At 39.0% G+C, this 20,371-nt stretch overlaps 1 protein-coding gene across 7 annotated transcripts in view; it reads right to left on the minus strand.

The window, feature by feature from the left end:
* The window catches only part of CCDC90B (coiled-coil domain containing 90B), a 149,646-nt gene that overhangs the window by 4,927 nt on the left and 124,348 nt on the right, over positions 1-20,371 (minus strand). For 2 of the 7 annotated variants that reach the window (XM_055581479.1, XM_055581476.1), the window contains exons 2-7: positions 8,498-8,617; positions 6,353-6,456; positions 3,034-3,135; positions 2,017-2,058; positions 1,852-1,923; positions 1,697-1,750 (exon numbers count right to left, since the gene is read on the minus strand). In XM_055581479.1, coding sequence (XP_055437454.1) covers positions 1,697-1,750; positions 1,852-1,923; positions 2,017-2,058; positions 3,034-3,135; positions 6,353-6,456; positions 8,498-8,582 — 459 coding nt within the window. In that variant the 5' untranslated portion in view covers positions 8,583-8,617. Of the gene's footprint in view, positions 1-1,696; positions 1,751-1,851; positions 1,924-2,016; positions 2,059-3,033; positions 3,136-6,177; positions 6,249-6,352; positions 6,457-8,497; positions 8,618-9,050; positions 9,070-20,371 lie in introns of those variants that run through there. The other 5 variants (XM_055581478.1, XM_055581482.1, XM_055581480.1 and 2 more) reach the window with 5 other exon arrangements.

Here is a 20,371-nt window from a genome sequence, read left to right on the forward strand (position 1 = left end):
ATGGCGGAGCCTGGTGGGCTGCCGTCTCTGGGGTTGCACAGAGTCGGACACAACTGAAGCGACTTAGCAGCAGCAGGATTATCACATTCTGGGCACATTCCACTAAAAACCTCACAGGAAGTTACAGGCATACCTCATTTTACTGCATTTTGCAAATTCTGCATTTTTAATAAAAAACAAATCGAAGGTTTGTGGCAACTGTGAGTCAGCACTATTTTTCCTAAGCATTTGCTCACTTCATGTCTCTGTGTAACATTTTGGTAATTTTCACAATACTTCAAACATTTTCGTTATTACTATATTATGATTTGTGATCAGTGACTTTTGATGTTATTATGGCAAAAAGATTACTACTCGGTAATGGCTCAGAAGATAACCGGTTAACATCTTTTTAGTGATTATTATTTTTTAATTAAGGTATGGCTATTGTTTATTGAGACATAATGCTATTACTGCATACTTAATAAATACAGTATAGTGTAAATGTAAATTTATAAGAACTGGGAAACTGAAAAATTGCTGTGACTCACTTTATTACAATATTTGCTTTATTGCTGTGTCTGGAACTGGACTTGGAGTGTCTCTAAGGTATGCCTGAATTTGAGACCTAAATATACAAGGATAAACTTAGAAGCAAAAATGTTAGTCACAGAACTATCACTTTATGGGTATAAAGTCCTTAAGATATCATAGTGAAAACTTTAAGTATCTTTTACAAAAGGAAAAACCAACCAGATTTATGATAAACCGACACCAATATTAAAGACCATGGCAGATATGCTTGTTGAGTTAACACAGAATGTTTCATGCACAGGGGCTAATAAAGCGTTAGGAAGAGAAGGTGATACTTAGAGCTCAGAAATTAGCTGTGAGAGAATTTGATTTCATCTCCTTTACCTGGCCAAGAAGTTAGAGTAGGGAACAGGCTACTTGGAAAGGCAAATGGTACCTGTACTTCTACTGAATTATAATCAAGAATGATGTCTCTCATGTTAGAATGTAGACCAAGTGGCTTATAACTTTTAAAAAAGGAAAGGACTAGGCTGAGTCAGAAAGCTAGGTTTTATTCAGCCATAGAGATTAAGTAATGATTACAGTTTAGGATTACTGGAGATAAACAGTATTTATGAGTATGGAGTTTAGAATCCATGTTCACGTCCTGGCTCTACCACTTACTAGCTCTGTGACCTTTACCTCCCAAGGCTTCACTTTCTGAACTGGTAAAATGGGAGTAAGAGTGCCTGCCTCAACCAGAGGCTGATACAATAACTAAATAAATAGAAAGTAAGTAAAGTAGGATCTAACATATAATAAGCACTCAATAAATATTTACTTAAAAAATAATGTAAGAGAACTACTTGAATCTAGTACTTAACTTAAATACTATGACTCCCTGGTCTTTTTGAAAAATAGTTCTCTTCCATATAAAAATAGTTGAAAAAAAAAGTGCTACCTGGAAAGCTTGATTCTGACTCAGAAGTCACAGCTCCAGTACTACCACCCACCTAGCGGCAGCTTCCCCCAAAGTACTGGTTACCTATAGTAGCAGCTATGAGGAAATGACGGGCTGTATAGGGCCAGCTTGTTCAAGTCCTGACTTACAGAGTGACACGCGTGAGGGCAGCTACAGAGTGACACGCGTGAGGACAGCATGACAGCGGTAGGAAAACAGAGGAACTGTTACCCAGTAGCTTACATTTCTGGTAAATTCTGTGGTTGCTTCCATAAGTTTCTTTTCTTGATCTGTAAACTAAAGGATATGACTTATCAGGAGGTTAGAAAAAAAAAAAAAACTAAAAATGAATTTAAAAGGAATAAGTGACCAAAAAAGTACATTTAAAAGCACATTACCATATCTGTTACTCTGCTCCTTTCTAGGTTGATATCCAGTTTGTTATCTGCTCTGATTCGACTAGTTTCATTCTTTAAAAGAAAATAAAAATATTTAAAAAGTGATCTTGTCATGAATATCTGAAATTTACATATTCTGAAGTGGGGAAAAAAAGTTTCACTTACTATCAGTTGTTGTTTAACTTGTTCTAATTCAATTTTCATTTTCTAGGTATAAAGAAAGATCACACACAATTGGTGTTAAACCAAAAGTCCATATGATTTATCAAAAAAAATCTAAACCCTGCAAAAGCAAAAATTGGACAATCTATGGATTTCTAATATGAAATTTGATTATAAATAAAGAAAAAAAACATAGTTCATCTTACTCAGAAAATAATATGAACATTAGAAAATGTTTTTTGTTTTAATATAGAAGTCCCCCCAGTCCATGTGGGAATATGTCCCAAGACCCCCAGTGGAAGCCTGAAACCCTGACTAGTACTGAAAGCTATGTGCGTACTATGTTTTTTTCTTATATTAACTGGTGGGTAGCATACACAGTGTGAATACTCTGGACAAAGAGATGATTCATGTCCTGTGGGGCTGGAGCAGGACGGTAAAAGATATTCTCCTGTTCGGAACAGTGTGCAATTTAAAACATACGAACTGTTTATTTCTGGAATTTTCTACCTAATGTTTTCAAATTGTGTGACTACATATAACTACAACTGTGGAAAGCAAAAATGCAGATAAAGAGGGACCTACTGTAGTCTGCTTTAAAAAAAAGTAGGTTGATACTCTAATATTTTAGGCTAGTGGATAACAAAGTTCTGATTGAATTACACAAACATTTTTCTTTTAAGTGACAAAAACAATTACAGAACCCTTCTCCCCCAAGCCATGTTACTCTCAGCTCTGAAAACACTATTCTAAACCACACTAGAAATTTATAAAATATGTACCTCAAAGATTTCCTCCTTTATGTGACCCATATAAAATACAACTTTTTTTTTTTTTAACAATTCTTTAAGTATGCAAAACACTGACTTATACATAGGAAGATTAGGTATGGTTGAACACGTAGTAGACTTTTACCTAAAACTTATTTAATAACCACATGAAACTTTTTGGGTCCTATTCACCAAGCAGAATACTTGTGAAATCAGTATTTTATTATTAATTAATTGAGACTTGTATCACCTGGTTCTCTGCTCGCAGATTTGCAAATTCACTTTTCTCTAGGATGACCATGTCTTTCCTGATGGAGTCCAAATGAGCCATTAGCTGTTGTACTGTTATTTCCTGAAATGCAAAATTAAAGTCATCTGCTGCTGCTAAGTCACTTCAGTCGTGTTCGACTCTGTGCGACCCCATAGACGGCAGCCCACCAGGCTCGTCCCTGGGATTCTCCAGGCAAGAACACTGGAGTGGGTTGCCATTTCCTTCTCCAATGCATGCAAGTGAAAAGTGAAAGTGAAGTCGCTCAGTCGTGTCCGACCCTCAGCGACCCAATGGACTGCAGCCTACCAGGCTCCTCCGTCCATGGGATTTTCTAAGCAAGAGTACTGGAGTGGGTTGCCATTTCCTTCTCCAATGCATGAAAGTGAAAAGTGAAAGGGAAGTCGCTCAGTCGTGTCCGACCCTCAGCGACCCCATGGACTGCAGCCTACCAGGCTCCTCCATCCATGGGATTTTCCAGGCAAGAGTACTGGAGTAGGGTGCCACTGCCTTCTCCATAAAGTCATCTAGTGATCTATATAATACCATCCCCTTACATGGAACTTCATGAAACTTAAAAAACTGTAGTGGGGTGCTCTCTGTCCCCCTTCTAATGTCTGTGTCAGAATTTTTCTGTCTCTTTTTATACTTTAATAAAACTCTGCCACACACAAACACACACAAAATTATCTTTTTACAAGGTATAATGTTGCTTGGCTAAGTAAAAAAAAATTTAAGCATATGAAACCTATATATCTGAGATATCAAAATGAAAAACAGGAGATTCAAGGAGGAGGATTTCCCAGAGAAGAGAAACTAATGTCTAGGTCTTTCCCATGAAAGAATCCCAATAAATTGCTTACTTCACCTCTAAGAGTTCTTCAACAAATAATCTTGTTTATTTAAAAAATATCTACATGGGAAAGTTTTTATCTTTCATTACTTTAACTCTGAAGGGTTTTCTACCATTGGAAATTTCTAGGATACTAGATAAGACTTAGAAGTCAGGTAATAAAATAGAAGTATGGTTTAAATAATTAGCCCTTGTCAGCATAACATAGTTTTGTTTAAATTCCCGAGTATCTTTCCTATATTTGGCAATACAAAGAATTTGTGAAAGGAAAAGTGGGCCTGCTAGCGAGGGATATTTTTGTACAAATGATTATTTTTCGGCTGTGCAACATGTGAGATCTTAGTTCCCCAACCAGGGATCGAACCTGTGCCCCCTTCAGTGGAAGCAGAGAGTCCTAACCATTGAACCACCAGGGAAGTCCCTGTATAAATGATTTAAAGCAGGCTTATAAAGAAAATATAACTTTTACCACTAAACTTCTCAAAATCATGTAGTTTGCTGATTCATCTTTTATCCCTCTTTATCAAAAAGCAGTTAAGAGTATAACCTTGAAGAATCTCTATAACATGGTTCATAAACAAAACAAAAAAACCCAAACAAGATCACTCGTGGAACTCCCCCTCTGTCATAGTCTGTGGCCGGGGTGCACTGTTGGGCTTACAGTCCTCTGCTGACCAATTCAGGGAGAAAGGCTATTTCAAAACTGACTTGACTTTTAGAAAACGGGCTATAACAGTTCCAGACACATAACTAAGAAATGACTTCCAAGGGTCTGGAATGCACACATCTTCTCCAAAAGCAACCCTCAGATGGCAGTCACATAGAGTGGAAGTTAAAAATGTGAGTTCTGGAGTCAGATTGCCTGGGTTTGAATCCAAATACTGTCATTTACTCTGAGACTCTGGGCAAGTTATTTATTAATGACTTTGAACTCCTCTTTGGTGTAATGGAAATAACTACCTATACCTTATAGCACTGTTCTCAGGATTAAATGAGACAATGCACATAAAACGTTCACAGTAATATTTGGAGCACAGCTAGCACTCAATAACGGAGAAGGCAATGGCACCCCCCTCCAGTACTCTTGCCTGGAAAATCCATGGACAGAGGAGCCTGGTAGGCTGCAGTCCATGGGGTCGCAAAGAGTCGGATACGACTGAAGCGACTTAGCAGCAGCAGCACTCAATAAATGTAATAAGACAGGGACCTAATGGCTGAAGCAGGACAGTGTGACTCTAATGAATGTTCTAATGTGCAGGAAGTTTTGCTTTAAATATTATTCCTATATAAAATTAAAAGTATTTTTTATTATGTACAGTTGACATCCCTGACTGTAATAGCATCCGTAGCCATCATCTTTTATGCAGTTATGCTTGAAATATGAATGAGGGGCACCTCCCTGGTGGTCCAGTGGTTGAGAATCTGCCCTGCAGTGTGGGGGGACGTGGGTTCGATCCCTGGTCAGGGAACGAAGCTCTCACATGCCTTAGGGCAGCTGAGCCCGTGTGCCACAACTGCCGAGCCAGTGCACTGCAACTAAGACTTGACACAGCTAAATAAATAAATACTTCAAAAAAAAAAGAAATATTAAGGAGAATTACCTCAGAAGTCATACAGAAGTGGCTTCAAGGGGCTGTCAGTCTTGTTCCCCAAAAGTATGACTATGAAGGACTTCTAAGGCATTAACTATATTATTATTTTTGTTTTAATCTTTAATAAACATTTTATTACAGAATAAATATACTTATTCTGTATTAATATAATAAAGAATAGTAAGGAGAGAGAAAAAAGATCACTTCCTAAGTGATAAATGCAAAGAAATAGAGGAAAACAACAGAGTGGGAAAGCATCTTAGCCAGGTGATACATGAAGTCCTTCCCAGCCATGCAGGGCTTCTCCTGCAATGCAGGAGACCTGGGTCCCATCTCTGGGCCGGGAAGATACCCTGGAGAAGTGGTATGGCTACCCACTTCAGTATTCTTGCCTGGAGAATTCCATGGACAGAGGAGCCTGGACGGTACAGTCCATGGGGTCGCAAAGAGTCGGACACGACTAAGTGACTCACACTTCCCAGCCTTGTAAGTAGCTTTCCAAGTTTGTGAAAATTAGCCGGCACACACACATGACTGCAGTAAAGAGGTCAGCTCCTGTACTGTGGTGGGCTTTCTATGGGGAAAAACTTGTTTCACTAACCGTCTACCACCATCTCATGACTCAAATAAAATAATTATCTTACACAATGAAAGATCTGACAATTTCATTCTGTGTGTTACCGTAATTCTGTGATGACCATTTTAACTCCTCAATCTCTCTGGATACTGACTTTACTACAGGATTCTGGTCCCTTTAGAGAGAACAATAAGGAAGATGCAGGTGTGTATGGAAGGTGGGTTATGAAAAAGATTATCTTAATGAGACTATCAGAAGTGATAAAAATGAAAATATTACCTGCTGAGCTTGAGTGACCATCTCCTTATAGATAGTATTGAGGCTGACATTTGATAAAGTGGTTAATGCTGATACAATTGTTTCTGCTTGTGCTTTGTCAAATCCTATAAACAGCAAATAGGTATTTATATTTTTTAAAAAGTGCACATCCATCTCAAAGACTTCCATCATTTAAATTTTCATAAAGTTGACTCCTGAACAACATGGATTTGAACTGACTAGGTCCACTTAAGACTTCCCTGGTGGCTCAGAGTTAAAGCGTCTGCCTGCAATACAGGAGACGTGGGTTCGATCTCTGGGTCAGGAAGATTCCCTGGAGAAGGAAATAGCACCCCACTCCAGTATTCTTGCCTGGAGAATCCCATGGATGGAGGAGCCTGGTGGGCTACAGTCCATGGGGTCGCAAAGAGTCAGACACGACTGAGCGACTTCACTCACTCACTCAGGTCCATGTAGATGCAGATTTTTCACAATAGTAAATATGAATATACCATGCAATCGGTGGTTGGTTGAACCCATGGATGAGGAATTGTGGACAGAGGGCCACTATAAAGTTACAGGCAGATTTTCAACTGCGCAGGCAGTCAGTGTCCCTAACCTCTGTGTTGTTCAAGGGTCAACTGAAGCCTTTTGAAAAAACAAAAAGGTTATAATTAAAAAACAACAGATTATACTAAGTTACTCTCTAAAAGCACTCTCCAATTTTAATTCCACTGATCCATTTCCCCATATCTACATCAACATTGGTATTACTGGTCTTTTTTTTTTTTTTTTTTAAGTATATAATTGGTATAAAAATGGTATTGCATTGTTATTTTTTATACTTAAAACTTGCATTTAAATATCTTTACACATGGGCTTCCCTGGTAGTTGAAGAATCCACCTGTAATGTAAGAGACCTGGGTTCGATCCCTGGGTACAGAAGATCCCCTGGAGAAGGGATAGGCTACCCACTCCAGTATTCTTCTGAGTTTCCTGGGAGGCTCAGACAGTAAAGAATTTGCCTGCAATGAAGGAGACCTGGGTTCGATCCCTGGGTGGGGAAGATTCCCTGGAGGAAGGCATGGCAACCCACTCCAGTATTCTTGCCTGGAGAATCCCCATGGAGAGAGGAGCCTGGTGGGCTACAGTTCATAGGGCTGCAGAGTCAAACACGACTGAGCGTCTAAGCACCACAGCACATCTTTACATATATTTATTTTTCTGTGAGCTATTTATGGCCTCTGTCCATTTTTCTATAAAACTGCTTAATTTTTCTTATTGATTCATATGAATTCTTTGTATATTAAAGCAACAGGCTCATTGTCACCTATGTTGCTAACATTTTTAACCTTATAGATATCCTTTGATACACAGATTTAAATATTTCTGTGGTCACATGTCTTTACTTTCATTGCCTTTCAGTCTTATGTCTTGCTTCCTTACTCTATAAAAGTCTAAAAATATTTCTATAATATTTTTTATGGTTTTCTTTTTTCTTTTACATTTAGCTTTTAATCAATCTAGAATTTATTTTCAGTAAAGAAATTCATTCCAATAGCCAGTCATTTATCATAACTCATTTATTAAAGTCCTTCCTTTCCCTAATTTGTAATGCTTTCTAAGATATATATATATATATACACACACACACACACACCTTACAATGATACATATATATTCATATATGCACACACACTCGTTTCTGAGTGCCACTTTATTCCTTTAAGTCAACTCTTCTATTTCTATAGTATCACATACTTTAAGTAACTGTTTTGATATCTGGTAATTTTTTGTGACTGTTCTTTGATTTTTTTAATTTTTAATAGAAAATAAAAATTTGTTTTTCTTTTTTTCTGTTGTGCTTGTACTTCCACATGAACTTAATATCAGCCTAGAAACAATGGTTGTTTTTTGTACATAATTGGAATCATTCTGTACATGTAATCTTATACAATGCTGTTTTCACTGAACATATCTTGAGCATTTCTCTTTTCAGTAAATATTTTAAGTTATACCATTTTCATGACTAAAATACTGTACTTATGGACAGGTTTTATATTTAAATAATGACTTGTAATGGTTGATAACAGTGATATTGTCTTGACTAGGTAATCTATTATGAGTGTTAACATTCTCCTTTCAAGAGGGATCCACATTTCTCACCATGAGCTTCCAAGTCCAGAACCAATGCATGTGTATCAAAAGTTAATTTCCTTTGTTCTAAAGGAGTTATGTCCACTCGCCTCATATCATATCCTTCCTTGGTTTTGGTGGTGAAGAAGTCTGAAAAGAGAATTATTTTTCTGTAGTAACAGAAGCATCACACTCTAGCTTCTAAAGCATTTCCCCCATAAACCTATAATATAGTTCCAGCTCTTCTGCTCAGGAATTCTGTAATTTCAAGCAAGATAACTCCTGAGTCCATTGTTCTTTTATCTGAAAAAAGTCTCCAACATTATTCTGTACCTAGAAAACAATCAATAAATGTTTTCTTTTAGTATTCTGAAATTTTAAGAGTCAGTTTAAATAATATAATATATATCAAGGACTTTGGATATTACTGCCACAAAACTGCCCAACTCTCCTCAGAAGTCTTTCATAGAGCTATAATAATTGTTTATACATATGCCCCCATCTAAAGTAGTTTTCTATCCTCCCACTCTTAAACATCCACATTTTATTTCCTACACAGTTCTTAGTTCTAATTGGAAATTACCTTATTTACTGTTCGTCTCTCTGAACCAGAATGTCAGCTCCATGAGGCCTCGACTGTTTTCATTACTGTATCTCTAGCACCTAAAACTGGGGAAGGAAATGGCAACCCACTCCAGTATTCCTGCCTAGAGAATCCCATGCACAAAGCCTGAGCCTGCTGGGCGACAGTCCATGGGGTTGCAAAGAGTCAGACACGACTTAGCAGCTGAGCACAGTACCTAAAACAGTGCTTGGCAGTTAGTTGGGTCATGATATTTTATTGTTGAACCAATCAGTGAACTGGATTTAAAATCCTGGAGTATTTAGTGGTATCAACATAAAAGACCTAAGAAGTTTTTCTTAGTTTTGAAATAAATGTCCTATTTCAATAAACTCTCAATTTTTAACCTAGACACAAAATGGTCCTGCTTTATCTACTGCTGATGATTTTATTAAAAAGTGAACTCTGACCACACAAAACTTTATTGCTATTATTATGTATTAAGTAAAATAACTGCTAATTAGCATAAACACCAGTTAAACACAAGGTACTATACTAGATACTTTATATTCTACCAAGGCCAGGTGGTATTATCCATCTTTTTAGATAAGAATATCAAGCCTAGGAAAAGTAAAGCCTAAGGTTTTGCCTAAGGTCATAGAGTCTCTGGCAGAATTGGGATTCAGACTGGAAACGCCCTGTTTCCTCATGCTGTCCTTTTTATCCTAAGTCACTTAAGACATCTAGGCACTTAAAAGACAAAGCTGCAACCTCAAGTATCACTTATTCTGCTAGTATAGTATATGGCAAATGTGATTCCTTCCCATGTATCTTGCCAGTCAAAAAATATCTGAGTGCTAGGCATGTGTTGGGCACAGGGGATGATAAGCAAAACCAGACATAACAGATGTCTTCATTGACTTTATAGACTGGAAGGCAGGAAACAGATTTTTTGTTTTTTAATCTAAACATACACTCTAAATTCAAATAATGAAAGAGTAATGTCCAGTCCTTTAGACTAATTCATTCAAGTACTCAGATGAGTTCTGGTAACCAGATATAAAAGGAAGCAGATGTAAAGGTGGATCAATTTTGCACGTGTGCACACACACAGAGACACACATTAGCACAGAGGTCAGCAATCTCCCTGGCTTTGAGTGCCATCTGGAACAGGGGCCCCAACCCCTAGGCCACGGACCGGGTGCCAGGCCGTACGGCAGGAGGGAGAGGCAGGTGGGCAAGCGAGGCATCATCTGTGTTTGCAGCCTCTCCCCTGCCCGCGTTACCACCCGAGCTCTGTCCCCTGTCGTATCGGGTGGCAGTAGGCTCTATCCTCGTGGGAGTGCAGACCCTACTGTGAATGCGCGTGTGAGGTGCCTAGGTTCCTTGTGAGAAACTAACACCGGACGATCTGGTGGACAAGTGAGGTGGTGATGCCAGTGCTGGGGAGCGGCTGCAAATACCAGTTACCATTAACAGCGGCTTGACTGCACAGAGACCATAAGTCAACTGCTTGCAGACTCATATGAAAACCGTATCAGGGAATGGCACCTGGCAATTCAGCTGCATCTGGTGGCAAGCTTTCAGTCAGAATCCAGTATTCTACTCCGTGCGCGGCCTGTCCATGATTCACCACTTCTGCGCTTGACCGTCTTACCTTTTCCTTATCTGCTAAATTTTTAAACATGTTCATATCTGCTAATTCTTCCATCTGTCAGTTCTAGCTTGGTTTCAAATGGTTGATTTTTCATCTTCAATACGGGGTTATGATTTTTTCATGCTTGGTGATTTCTGATTGGATGCTAAAAAGATTGTTACCTTGTTTGGTGGTGGATATATCTGTATTATGAATATTCTTGAACTTCATTCAGGAATGCATTGAAATTACTTAGAATTGGTTTGACTTTTCTCCTTATATACATACAAATATATGTGTATGTGTGTATACACACACATATATACACACATATATATGTGTGTGTGTTTATGTGTATATAAATATATGAAACATCCAGGAAGATTGAAAAAAAAAATCTGGAGAATGGTAGGTTCTATAATGCTGCTACAAAGGTAGGAGAGTAGATACAGGGAATAGGGCGAATGGAGGAGAAAACTAGACTGACCAGACTGTGAGGATCATGGCTTGCAGTGCAACGGTATTTAGAGTTTCTCCTATAGACCAGTGGTTCTCAACCTTATTTGTGTATCAGATTCGGCCATGAAGATTTTGAAAAATAAATATACCTAAATATAAGTTTTAGAGCTACTTGTGTAGTAGTTTTGAGGTATAGTCCAAGCCTATAATGCTTTAAAATCTTAACAGGCAGGACTAATGCAGTCAGATTTCTAAGTCAAAGCAGCCACTATTGGTCAAAGTTCTATGAAAACAGTAACAAAATGAATATGCTCTTCAACATTTGTATTGTGTGCGTTTTCTAGCTCTTCAAAGAAAGTAGAATAAAAAACATAAAACTGAAGCAAACTGTGGAGCCCAAACATAGCTGCTGCTCTTCTTCCTCCCTCACTCTGACAGTGGTCTGCTTTCTTTCCTAAGTAGTAAACCTGCAGAGGCAGCTGGCTTGTAATATTTTGTGTGGACATGCGAGTTATGTGTAAATCACATGCAAAGAAACAGAATCATTTCTTAGATGGCCCAAATGAAGAATATTTTATCTTAGGGGAGACATCAAGATGCAAAATAGAAGAGAGTAGAGCTCACAGAACACACAATTCTCACAAAACACTCACTGAACACTAGCATTATCTCATACAGTCAAAGTTTCAAGAAAGGTCATCATGTACTGTGGTGGGATTAAAGGGGAAGAGAGAGAGAAAGAAAAGAACTGGGATGGAACCGGTGCAAGAAAAAAAGTTCCCTCACTCTGGGAACCCCCTTCACTGGCTAGGCAATCAGCTGGGACAGAGAAGGTGCTGCAGAGGCTCAGAGAAGAGAGCAGCAGAGGCCTGCAGAAGGCAGGCGGAGCTGGTCCTGGCCACCTCACTCGCCCCCAGCCTGAGACACGCATCTGCCGGTGCGCCTGGGGGCGGACAGATTCTGGAGAGGACTGCCCTGTCAGTCCAGAGGGGCTGGAGTGTGGTCTGGGTCGCAACTGCAAGTGTGCACAGGATGAAGCCTGGTCTGCCACAGAAGCCCCACGGTAAATCCAAGAGCGAGGGGAGGGGCAGCCTCGGTTTCGGCATGCCCACAGCAGGTGTGGCTCTGACTCGACTAGCGTGGGGAACACACAAGTGCCAGCAAGCTACCCACACCCAGAGGCAGGGCTGAAATCTGAGCACGTCTCCACAGATGCGTGACTGGCAGACTTATGAAACTGGTGTCTTTGCAAGCTCAGGAGCAATTAGATTAGAAAACTCATTTGCTGAGATGAAAACCAAACTAAAGGAATAAACTAAATAATGCAGAACAAAGAAGTGATCTGGAAGATGGAATACTGGGACTCACCCAATCAAAACAGCAGACAAAAAGACAAATGAAGAAAGATGAAAGCAACTAAAGACCTATGGATAATATAAAGTATGGCAATCTGTGCATTATAAGGATCCTAGAAGGAGGAGAAAGAGAAAAGGGGACTGAAAATGTATTTGAAAAATTGAAAAAATTATGGCCCAAAACCTCCCAAACCTAAAGAAGGAAACAGATATCCAAATACTGGAAGCACAGAGGATCCCAACCAAGATAAAGAGACCTGCACCAAGATACTTTATAATTAAAATGGCAAAAGGTAAAAAGAGGACTTTAAGGGCAGCAAAAGAAAAAGAATTAGGTATAAGGGAACCCCCTTAAGGCTACTGGCTTATTTCTCTGGTGGCAAGATATATTCAAAGTGAGGGAAAACCGTGCAACCTAGGATACTCTACCTAGCAGTATTACCATTCAGAATAGAAGGAGAGAGAAAGAATTCCTAAGACAAGCAAAAACTAAAGGAATACAGCAACACTAGACCTATCCTAAAAAAAAAAAAAAAAAAAAAAGTTCCTAAATAGAGAAGCAGGAATCTAGAGAAAAGAGAAGCTCAACACTAGGAAAGTAAATCACTTAAATAAACCAGTACACAGATTAAGAAGAAAAATTTAATAAAGTGAGACGGTAACAGGCAGGAAGGCCAGGGGTCTTCAAACAGAGGAAACAGGCTGCAAGTGTCAGACATTTTCTCTCTCTCTCTCAAGCGGCAGGAGGAAACAAACAAGTGCTAGATTTCCCCCCCTTTCTTTACACAAATTTAAAAAGAGGTTTCTTTTAAAATTCTATATTGCCATAACAATATTTAGTTACACCTAAACTTTTCTCAAACCTTGAGCTAACCAATGCATTTTTCTTCCAAAATGTTTGTCTTAAACTATTCAACTAAGACTCAGAACCAACATGACAAACCAGTACGTCTTACTCATGCAAGTGTTCTCTTAAGCTATGTTAGTGGGACTGTATTTGCTTGGAAACCTGCCTTTCTTCAAGATTCATGTCAATCATTTTATGGCCTGGGACAACTCACCTTGTGCCAATGTTATCTCAAAATGTATGCTGTGGGTGAGGGGCCTGGTGCTAGTTTCTGAGTTTTGAGACATTTCCTTTCTCTAATTAGCAGTCTGCTGGTAGCTGTAAAACATCTGGACTAAAGACTAGCAGGGGGGCACTCTTTCTGCCCCCTTCTGATGTCTATGTCAGAAGCTTTGTCTATCTCTTTTATACTTTAATAAAACTTTATCACACAAAAGCTCTGAGCTATCAAGCCTCGTCCCTGGCCCCAGGGTTAATTCTTCTCCTCCATAGGCCAAGAATCCCGGTGTCTTTCACTGCTCAGCAACAACCTTTCAAAAGTAACTATAACTACAATGAACAGAAAAGGATAACCATGAAGACATAAAAATAGGACATCAAAATCACAAAATGCGGGCAAAGGGAATATGAAAATGTTGATCTTTTAGACCGTGTTTGAGCTTATATGACTACCAGTCTAAAGAAAGAAGATACCGTAATGGATTAACAAACTTGGAAACCAGGTAACCACAAATCAAAACCATACAATAGATTCACAAACACCAAGAAGAAAGGTAGTCAAGCATAATACAAAAGAAAACCATCAAGCCACAAAAGGAAACACAAAAAGCAGGAAAGAAACAAATACAAAGTCAACTGGAAAACAAGGTTTAAAATGGCAATACATACATATCTACCAATAATTACCTTAAATGTCAATGGACTAAATGCTCCAATCAAAAGACTTAAGAGTGGCAGACTGGATAATAAAACAACAACCAACATTATGTTGTCTACAAGAAACCTACTTTAGGGCAAAGACACACACAGACTGAAAGGGTGGGGATGGAAAAAGACACTTCATGCAAATGGAAATGACAAGAAGGCAGGAGCAGCAAAACTATCAGACAGAAATGACTTTAAAACAAAGGCTGTCACGAAGGATAAAGGACACTATATATGATGATAAAAGGGTCAATAAAATGATATTACACTAGCTAACATATGTACACCCAATATAGAAGCACCTAATACATAAAACAAATACTGTCACAATCGAGAAACTGGCAGGAGTACAGTAACAGCAGAAGACTTTAACACGCACTGACATCAGTGGGCAGACCTTCCACACAGAAAATCAGTAACGCAACAGAGGTCCTCAAGAACACAACAGAACAGTTAGAAGCAACTGATATCTTTGGGATATTACATCCCCCCACACACATGAGTTTCAAGCACACATGGAATATTCTCTAGGACAGACCACGTATTAGGATACAAAACAAACCTCAATAAATTTAAGAGGATAGAAATTATTTCAAGCATCTTTTTTGACCAATTATGCTAAGAAATTAGCAATCAACCCTGGGGTAGGGGGGGAAGAGAAGGAAAAGATTACATGGAGAATAAATAATATGCTACTAAAAAAAAAGGTCAACAATGAAATCAAAAGGGAAATATAAAAATACTTTGAGACAAACGATAATGAAAACACAACCAAGCAAAATCTATGGATACAGCAAAAGCAGCTCTAAGAGAGAAGTTCACAGAGAAACAGGCCTTCCTCAAAAAAAAAAAAAAAAAAAAGAAGACAGACAAGAAAACGAGAAATTTCAAACAACCTAAGCCACCACCTAAAAGAATTAGAAAAAGAAGAGCAAACAAAACCTAAAGTCAGTAGGAGGAAGTAAATAATAAAGATCAAAGAAAATGCGGAATTCTCTGGTGGTCCACTGGTTAGAATTCCCACAAGTCATGTGGTGTGGTCAAAACAAAATAAGATAAGAATAATCTAAAACAAACAAAAAAACCCCCAAAAGTTGGTTTTTTGAAAGGATAAACAATATCAACAAATCTGGCCAGACTCACCAAGAAGAAAAGGGAGAGGATCCAGATAAACAGAAAAAAAAAATGAAAGAGGAGAAATAACAACTGAAACTGCAGAAATACAAAAAACTGTAAGAGAATACTTTGAATAATTATATGCCAATAAACTGGACAACCTAGAAGTGAACGAGTTTCTAGAAACACGGAGCTCCCGAAACTGAATCAAGAGATAATATGAACAAAACAACTGCTTATATGTGAATCAGAATGTATAATTAAAAACACTCCCTGCAAACAAAAGTTCAGGATGGGATGGTTACACTGGAGAATTCTACCAAATATACAAAGAAGAACTTATACTGATCCTTCTCAAACTCTTCCAAAAGACTGAAGAAGAGGGAACACTCCAAAGGTCATCCTATGAAGTCACTATCACCCTGATACCAAAACCAGACAAAGACATTACCAAAAAGGAAAATTACAGGCCAGTATTTCTGATGAATATAGATGCAGAAATTCTCAAAACAAAATATTAGCAAACTGGATCCAACAACACATAAAAGGATCATATATCATGATCAAATTGGTTTCACTCAGGAACACACGGAGAAGGCAATGGCACCCCACTCCAGTACTCTTGCCTGGAAAATCCAATGGACAGGGGAGCCTGGTGGGCTGCGGTCCATGGGGTCGCTAGGAGTCGGACACGACTGAGTGACTTCACTTTCACTTTTCGCTTTCATGCATTGGAGAAGGAAATGGCAACCCACTCCAGTGTTCTTGCCTGGAGAGTCCCGGGGACGGCGGAGCCAGGTGGGCTGCCCTCTGGGGTCGCACAGAGTCGGACACACTGAAGTGACTTAGCAGCAGGAACACAAAGATGGTTCAACACACACCAATCAATGTGCATTTCTTTACACTAACAATGAAATATCAGAAAAGGAAAGTCAGAAAACAGTCCTTTTAAAAGCCGCATCAAAAAAATAAAAACAAAACAAAACTTAGGGATAAACTTGACCAAGGAGGTGAAAGAGTTATATGCTGAGAATTATAAAACACTAATAAAACTGAAGGTGATTCAAACAAATGGAAAGAAATCCCATGCTCTTGGATTAAAAGAATATCATTAAAATGACCATACTATCCAAAGCAATATACGGATTTAATACGATCCCTACCAAATTACCCATGACATTTTTCACAGAACTAGAACAATTTCTATATAAATTTTAAAATTTATATAGAACCACACACACACATGCACACAAACCCCTCAGAATTGCCAAATTAATCCTGAAGAAAAACAACAAAGCTGGAGGCATAACCCTCTGAGACCTCAAACAATACTCTGAAGCTACAGAAATCCCAACAGTGTGGCACTGGCACAGCAACAGACACACGGGTCACCGGAGCAGGACACGGAGCCCGGAAACAAACCCACAGCCCTATGATGAATTATCTTTGACAACTGATGCAAGAATACACAACGGGAAAAAGAGAGTCTCTTCAGCAAGTGCTGTTGGGAAACCTAGTAAATCAATGAAATTAGAACACTCCCTACACAAGAAAATACTCAAAATGGCTTCAGAATACTACTCAGTCATAAAAAAGGGAAATAATGCCATTTGCAACAACATGCATGTACCTAGAAAATGTCATACTAAGTGACACAAAGACAAATATTGTATGATATTGCTTATATGTGGAATTTAAGAAAATGGAGCAAATGAACTTATTTATAGAACAGAAAAAGGTGCAGAAAACAAACTTGTGGTTACCAGTGGGGAGAGGGGAAGGATAAATCGGGAGATTAGGATTGACATATATATACTACTATATATAAAACAGATACTAATAAGAGCCTACTGTATAGCACAGGGAACTCAATACTCCACACTGACCTATAGAATCTAGAAAAGAGTGGATATATGTATAGCTATAGGGGCTCCCCAGGTGGTGCTAATGGTAAAGAATCCACCTGCCAATGCAGGAAACTTGAGAGACTCAGGTTTGACCCCTGGGTTAGGAAGATCCCCTGGAAGAGTGCATGGCAACTCACTCCAGTATTCTTGCCTAGAGAATCCAATGGACACAGGAGCCCAGTGGGGCTACAGTTCATAGGATCACAAAGGGTCAGACACAACTAAAGAGAGAGCACACACACGTGTGAATAATTCACTGTGCTATACAGCAGAAACTAACGCAACACTGTAAATCAACTATATTCTAATAAAAATGTAAAAGGAATTTTTAAACAAAAAAAGAGATTATATACAAAATGGAATATTACTCAGCTATAAAAAAGTATGGAATAATGCCATCTGCAGCAACATGGATGGACCTAGAGACTATCATACTAAATGAAGTAAACCAGAGAATGATAACTATCATATGGTATCACTTACATGTAGCATCTAATAAATGATACAAACAAACTTACTTACAAAACAGAAGCAGGCTCACAGACATAGAAAAGAAACTTACGGGGAATGAGTGTGAGAAGGGATAAATTAAGGGTTTGGCATTAGCAGATACAAATTGCTATGTATAAAATCAAATCAACTGTGTTTCAATAAAAATTTTCAAAACAGAAATAAAGTATAATGGAAAAGAATCTGAAAAAGAACATATAGTATAGATGTGTATATATATAACACCATTGCCGAAACTAACACAACCTTGTAAATCAACTATACTTGAATTAAATTTAAAAATTAAAAAATATTACTAACTTTAGAGTTGCAACACTTCAGTGACATAGCTGATTATTAATATATATTTTTACATGCTGGTCTGTTGACATATGCTTTGCTAGTTCCATCAAGATGATCAGGATTAATGTATTAAATAATAAACTAACACAAGATCTATGGACTCCACATCCAGTGACTGACTTCTCAGGGACAGCCAGAAAAATCTGTTTTTAGAAGCTCAGTGTTTTTGATGTTCTGCTAAGTAAGAGAAATAGTAATTAACTAGGAAACCGCTGGATCATGGAAAAAGCAAGAGAGTTCCAGAAAAACATCTATTTCTGCTTTACTGACTATGCCAAAGCCTTTGACTGTGTGGATCACAATAAACTGTGGAAAATTCTGAAAGAGATGGGAATACCAGACCACCTGATCTGCCTCTTGAGAAATCTGTATGCAGGTCAGGAAGCAACAGTTAGAACTGGACATGGAACAACAGACTGGTTCCAAATAGGAAAAGGAGTACGTCAAGGCTGTATATTATCACCCCGCTTATTTAACTTCTATGCAGAGTACATCATGAGAAACGCTGGACTGGAAGAAGCACAAGCTGGAATCAAGACTGCCGGGAGAAATGTCAATCACCTTAGATATGCAGATGACACCACCCTCCTGGCAGAAAGTGAAGAGGAACTCAAAAGCCTCTTGATGAAAGTGAAAGTGGAGAGTGAAAAAGTTGGCTTAAAGCTTAACATTCAGAAAACGAAGATCATGGCATCCGGTCCCATCACTTCACGGGAAATAGATGGGGAAACAGTGGAAACAGTGTCAGACTTTATTTTTTTGGGCTCCAAAATCACTGCAGATGGTGACTGCAGCCATGAAATTAAAAGACGCTTACTTCTTGGAAGGAAAGTTATGACCAACCTAGATAGCATATTCAAAAGCAGAGACATTACTTTGCCAACAAAGGTCCGTCTAGTCAAGGCTATGGTTTTTCCTGTGGTCACGTATGGATGTGAGAGTTGGACTGTGAAGAAGGCTGAGCGCCGAAGAATTGATGCTTTTGAACTGTGGTGTTGGAGAAGACTCTTGAGAGTCCCTTGGACTGCAAGGAGGTCCAACCAGTCCATTCTGAAGGAGATCAGCCCTGGGATTTCTTTGGAAGGAATGATGCTAAAGCTGAAACTCCAGTACTTTGGCCACCTCATGCGAAGAGTTGACTCACTGGAAAAGACTCTGATGCTGGGAGGGATTGGGGGCAAGAGGAGAAGGGGACGACAGAAGATGAGATGGCTGGATGGCATCACTGACTCAATGGACGTGAGTCTGGGTGAACTCCGGGAGTTGGTGATGGACAGGGAGGCCTGGTGTGCTGCGATTCATGGGGTCGCCAAGAGTCGGACACGACTGAGCGACTGAACTGAACTGAGGAAACCAGCACCAGTGGTCACAAAACTTACACAACATCTTCCTGTGCCTTATTTTATCTTTAAAACGGTAATTTAACTAGATGAAAACTAAGATCCTTCCCTGAGTCAGAGGTCAAGGTCTTCAAATTCCTTGATTACTGACTTGAGGCAAGCTTAAACTGCTTGAACACAGTAAACATTCAATAAATATTTGTTTAGTGATGAGGGACCCAAATTATATTAGCTCTGAACGTTTACAAAAAATTGAGACTGGGGCAATTTCCCAGGGTTCAAAAAATGTCCGTTTTGTACAGTCCATCATAATGTGTATGTATGCTAAACTCCATGGGGTCTCAAAAGAGTTGGACACGACTGAGCGACTAAACACATACACAAACTAAATACCTTTATTGTTGTTCAGTCGCTTAGTCGTGTCCGACTTTTTGCAACCCAATGGACTGCGGCATGCCAGATTTCCCTGTCCTTCACCATCCCCGCAGCTTGCTCACTCATGTCCATTGTGTCTGTGATGCATCCAACCAGCTCGTCCTAAGTAAGAACATATACCGTGCCAAGGACCCTGGGCACTAAACAGCAGTCTTAGAGATGGGGGGTGGTGGGGGGTGGTGGTGTCAATAACTGCAGTCTTGCTGTGTGACTAAAATGAAATGAGCAAAACAGCACAAAGTTGTGGTGCTGGCATCCCGGTTCCCCCAGCACTTAAGATTTAAGGTGAATAGAGAACGCTGAGGTTAGTACTAAGTGCCTACTCTGCAGACAACCCCAAAGGGTTTAAAAATTGTGGGGAAAAGATTCTGGAAACGACTCTCAATAAATTCGGTTGTCCAGCACACACTGGTGACAGGCGCACCTGCCCGTCAACCACAGTAGCTTCCCGTGATCACGTTCCTTTTTCTT

This window comes from Bubalus kerabau, chromosome 5 (assembly GCF_029407905.1).
Source record: "Bubalus kerabau isolate K-KA32 ecotype Philippines breed swamp buffalo chromosome 5, PCC_UOA_SB_1v2, whole genome shotgun sequence".
Taxonomy (NCBI): domain Eukaryota; kingdom Metazoa; phylum Chordata; class Mammalia; order Artiodactyla; family Bovidae; genus Bubalus; species Bubalus kerabau.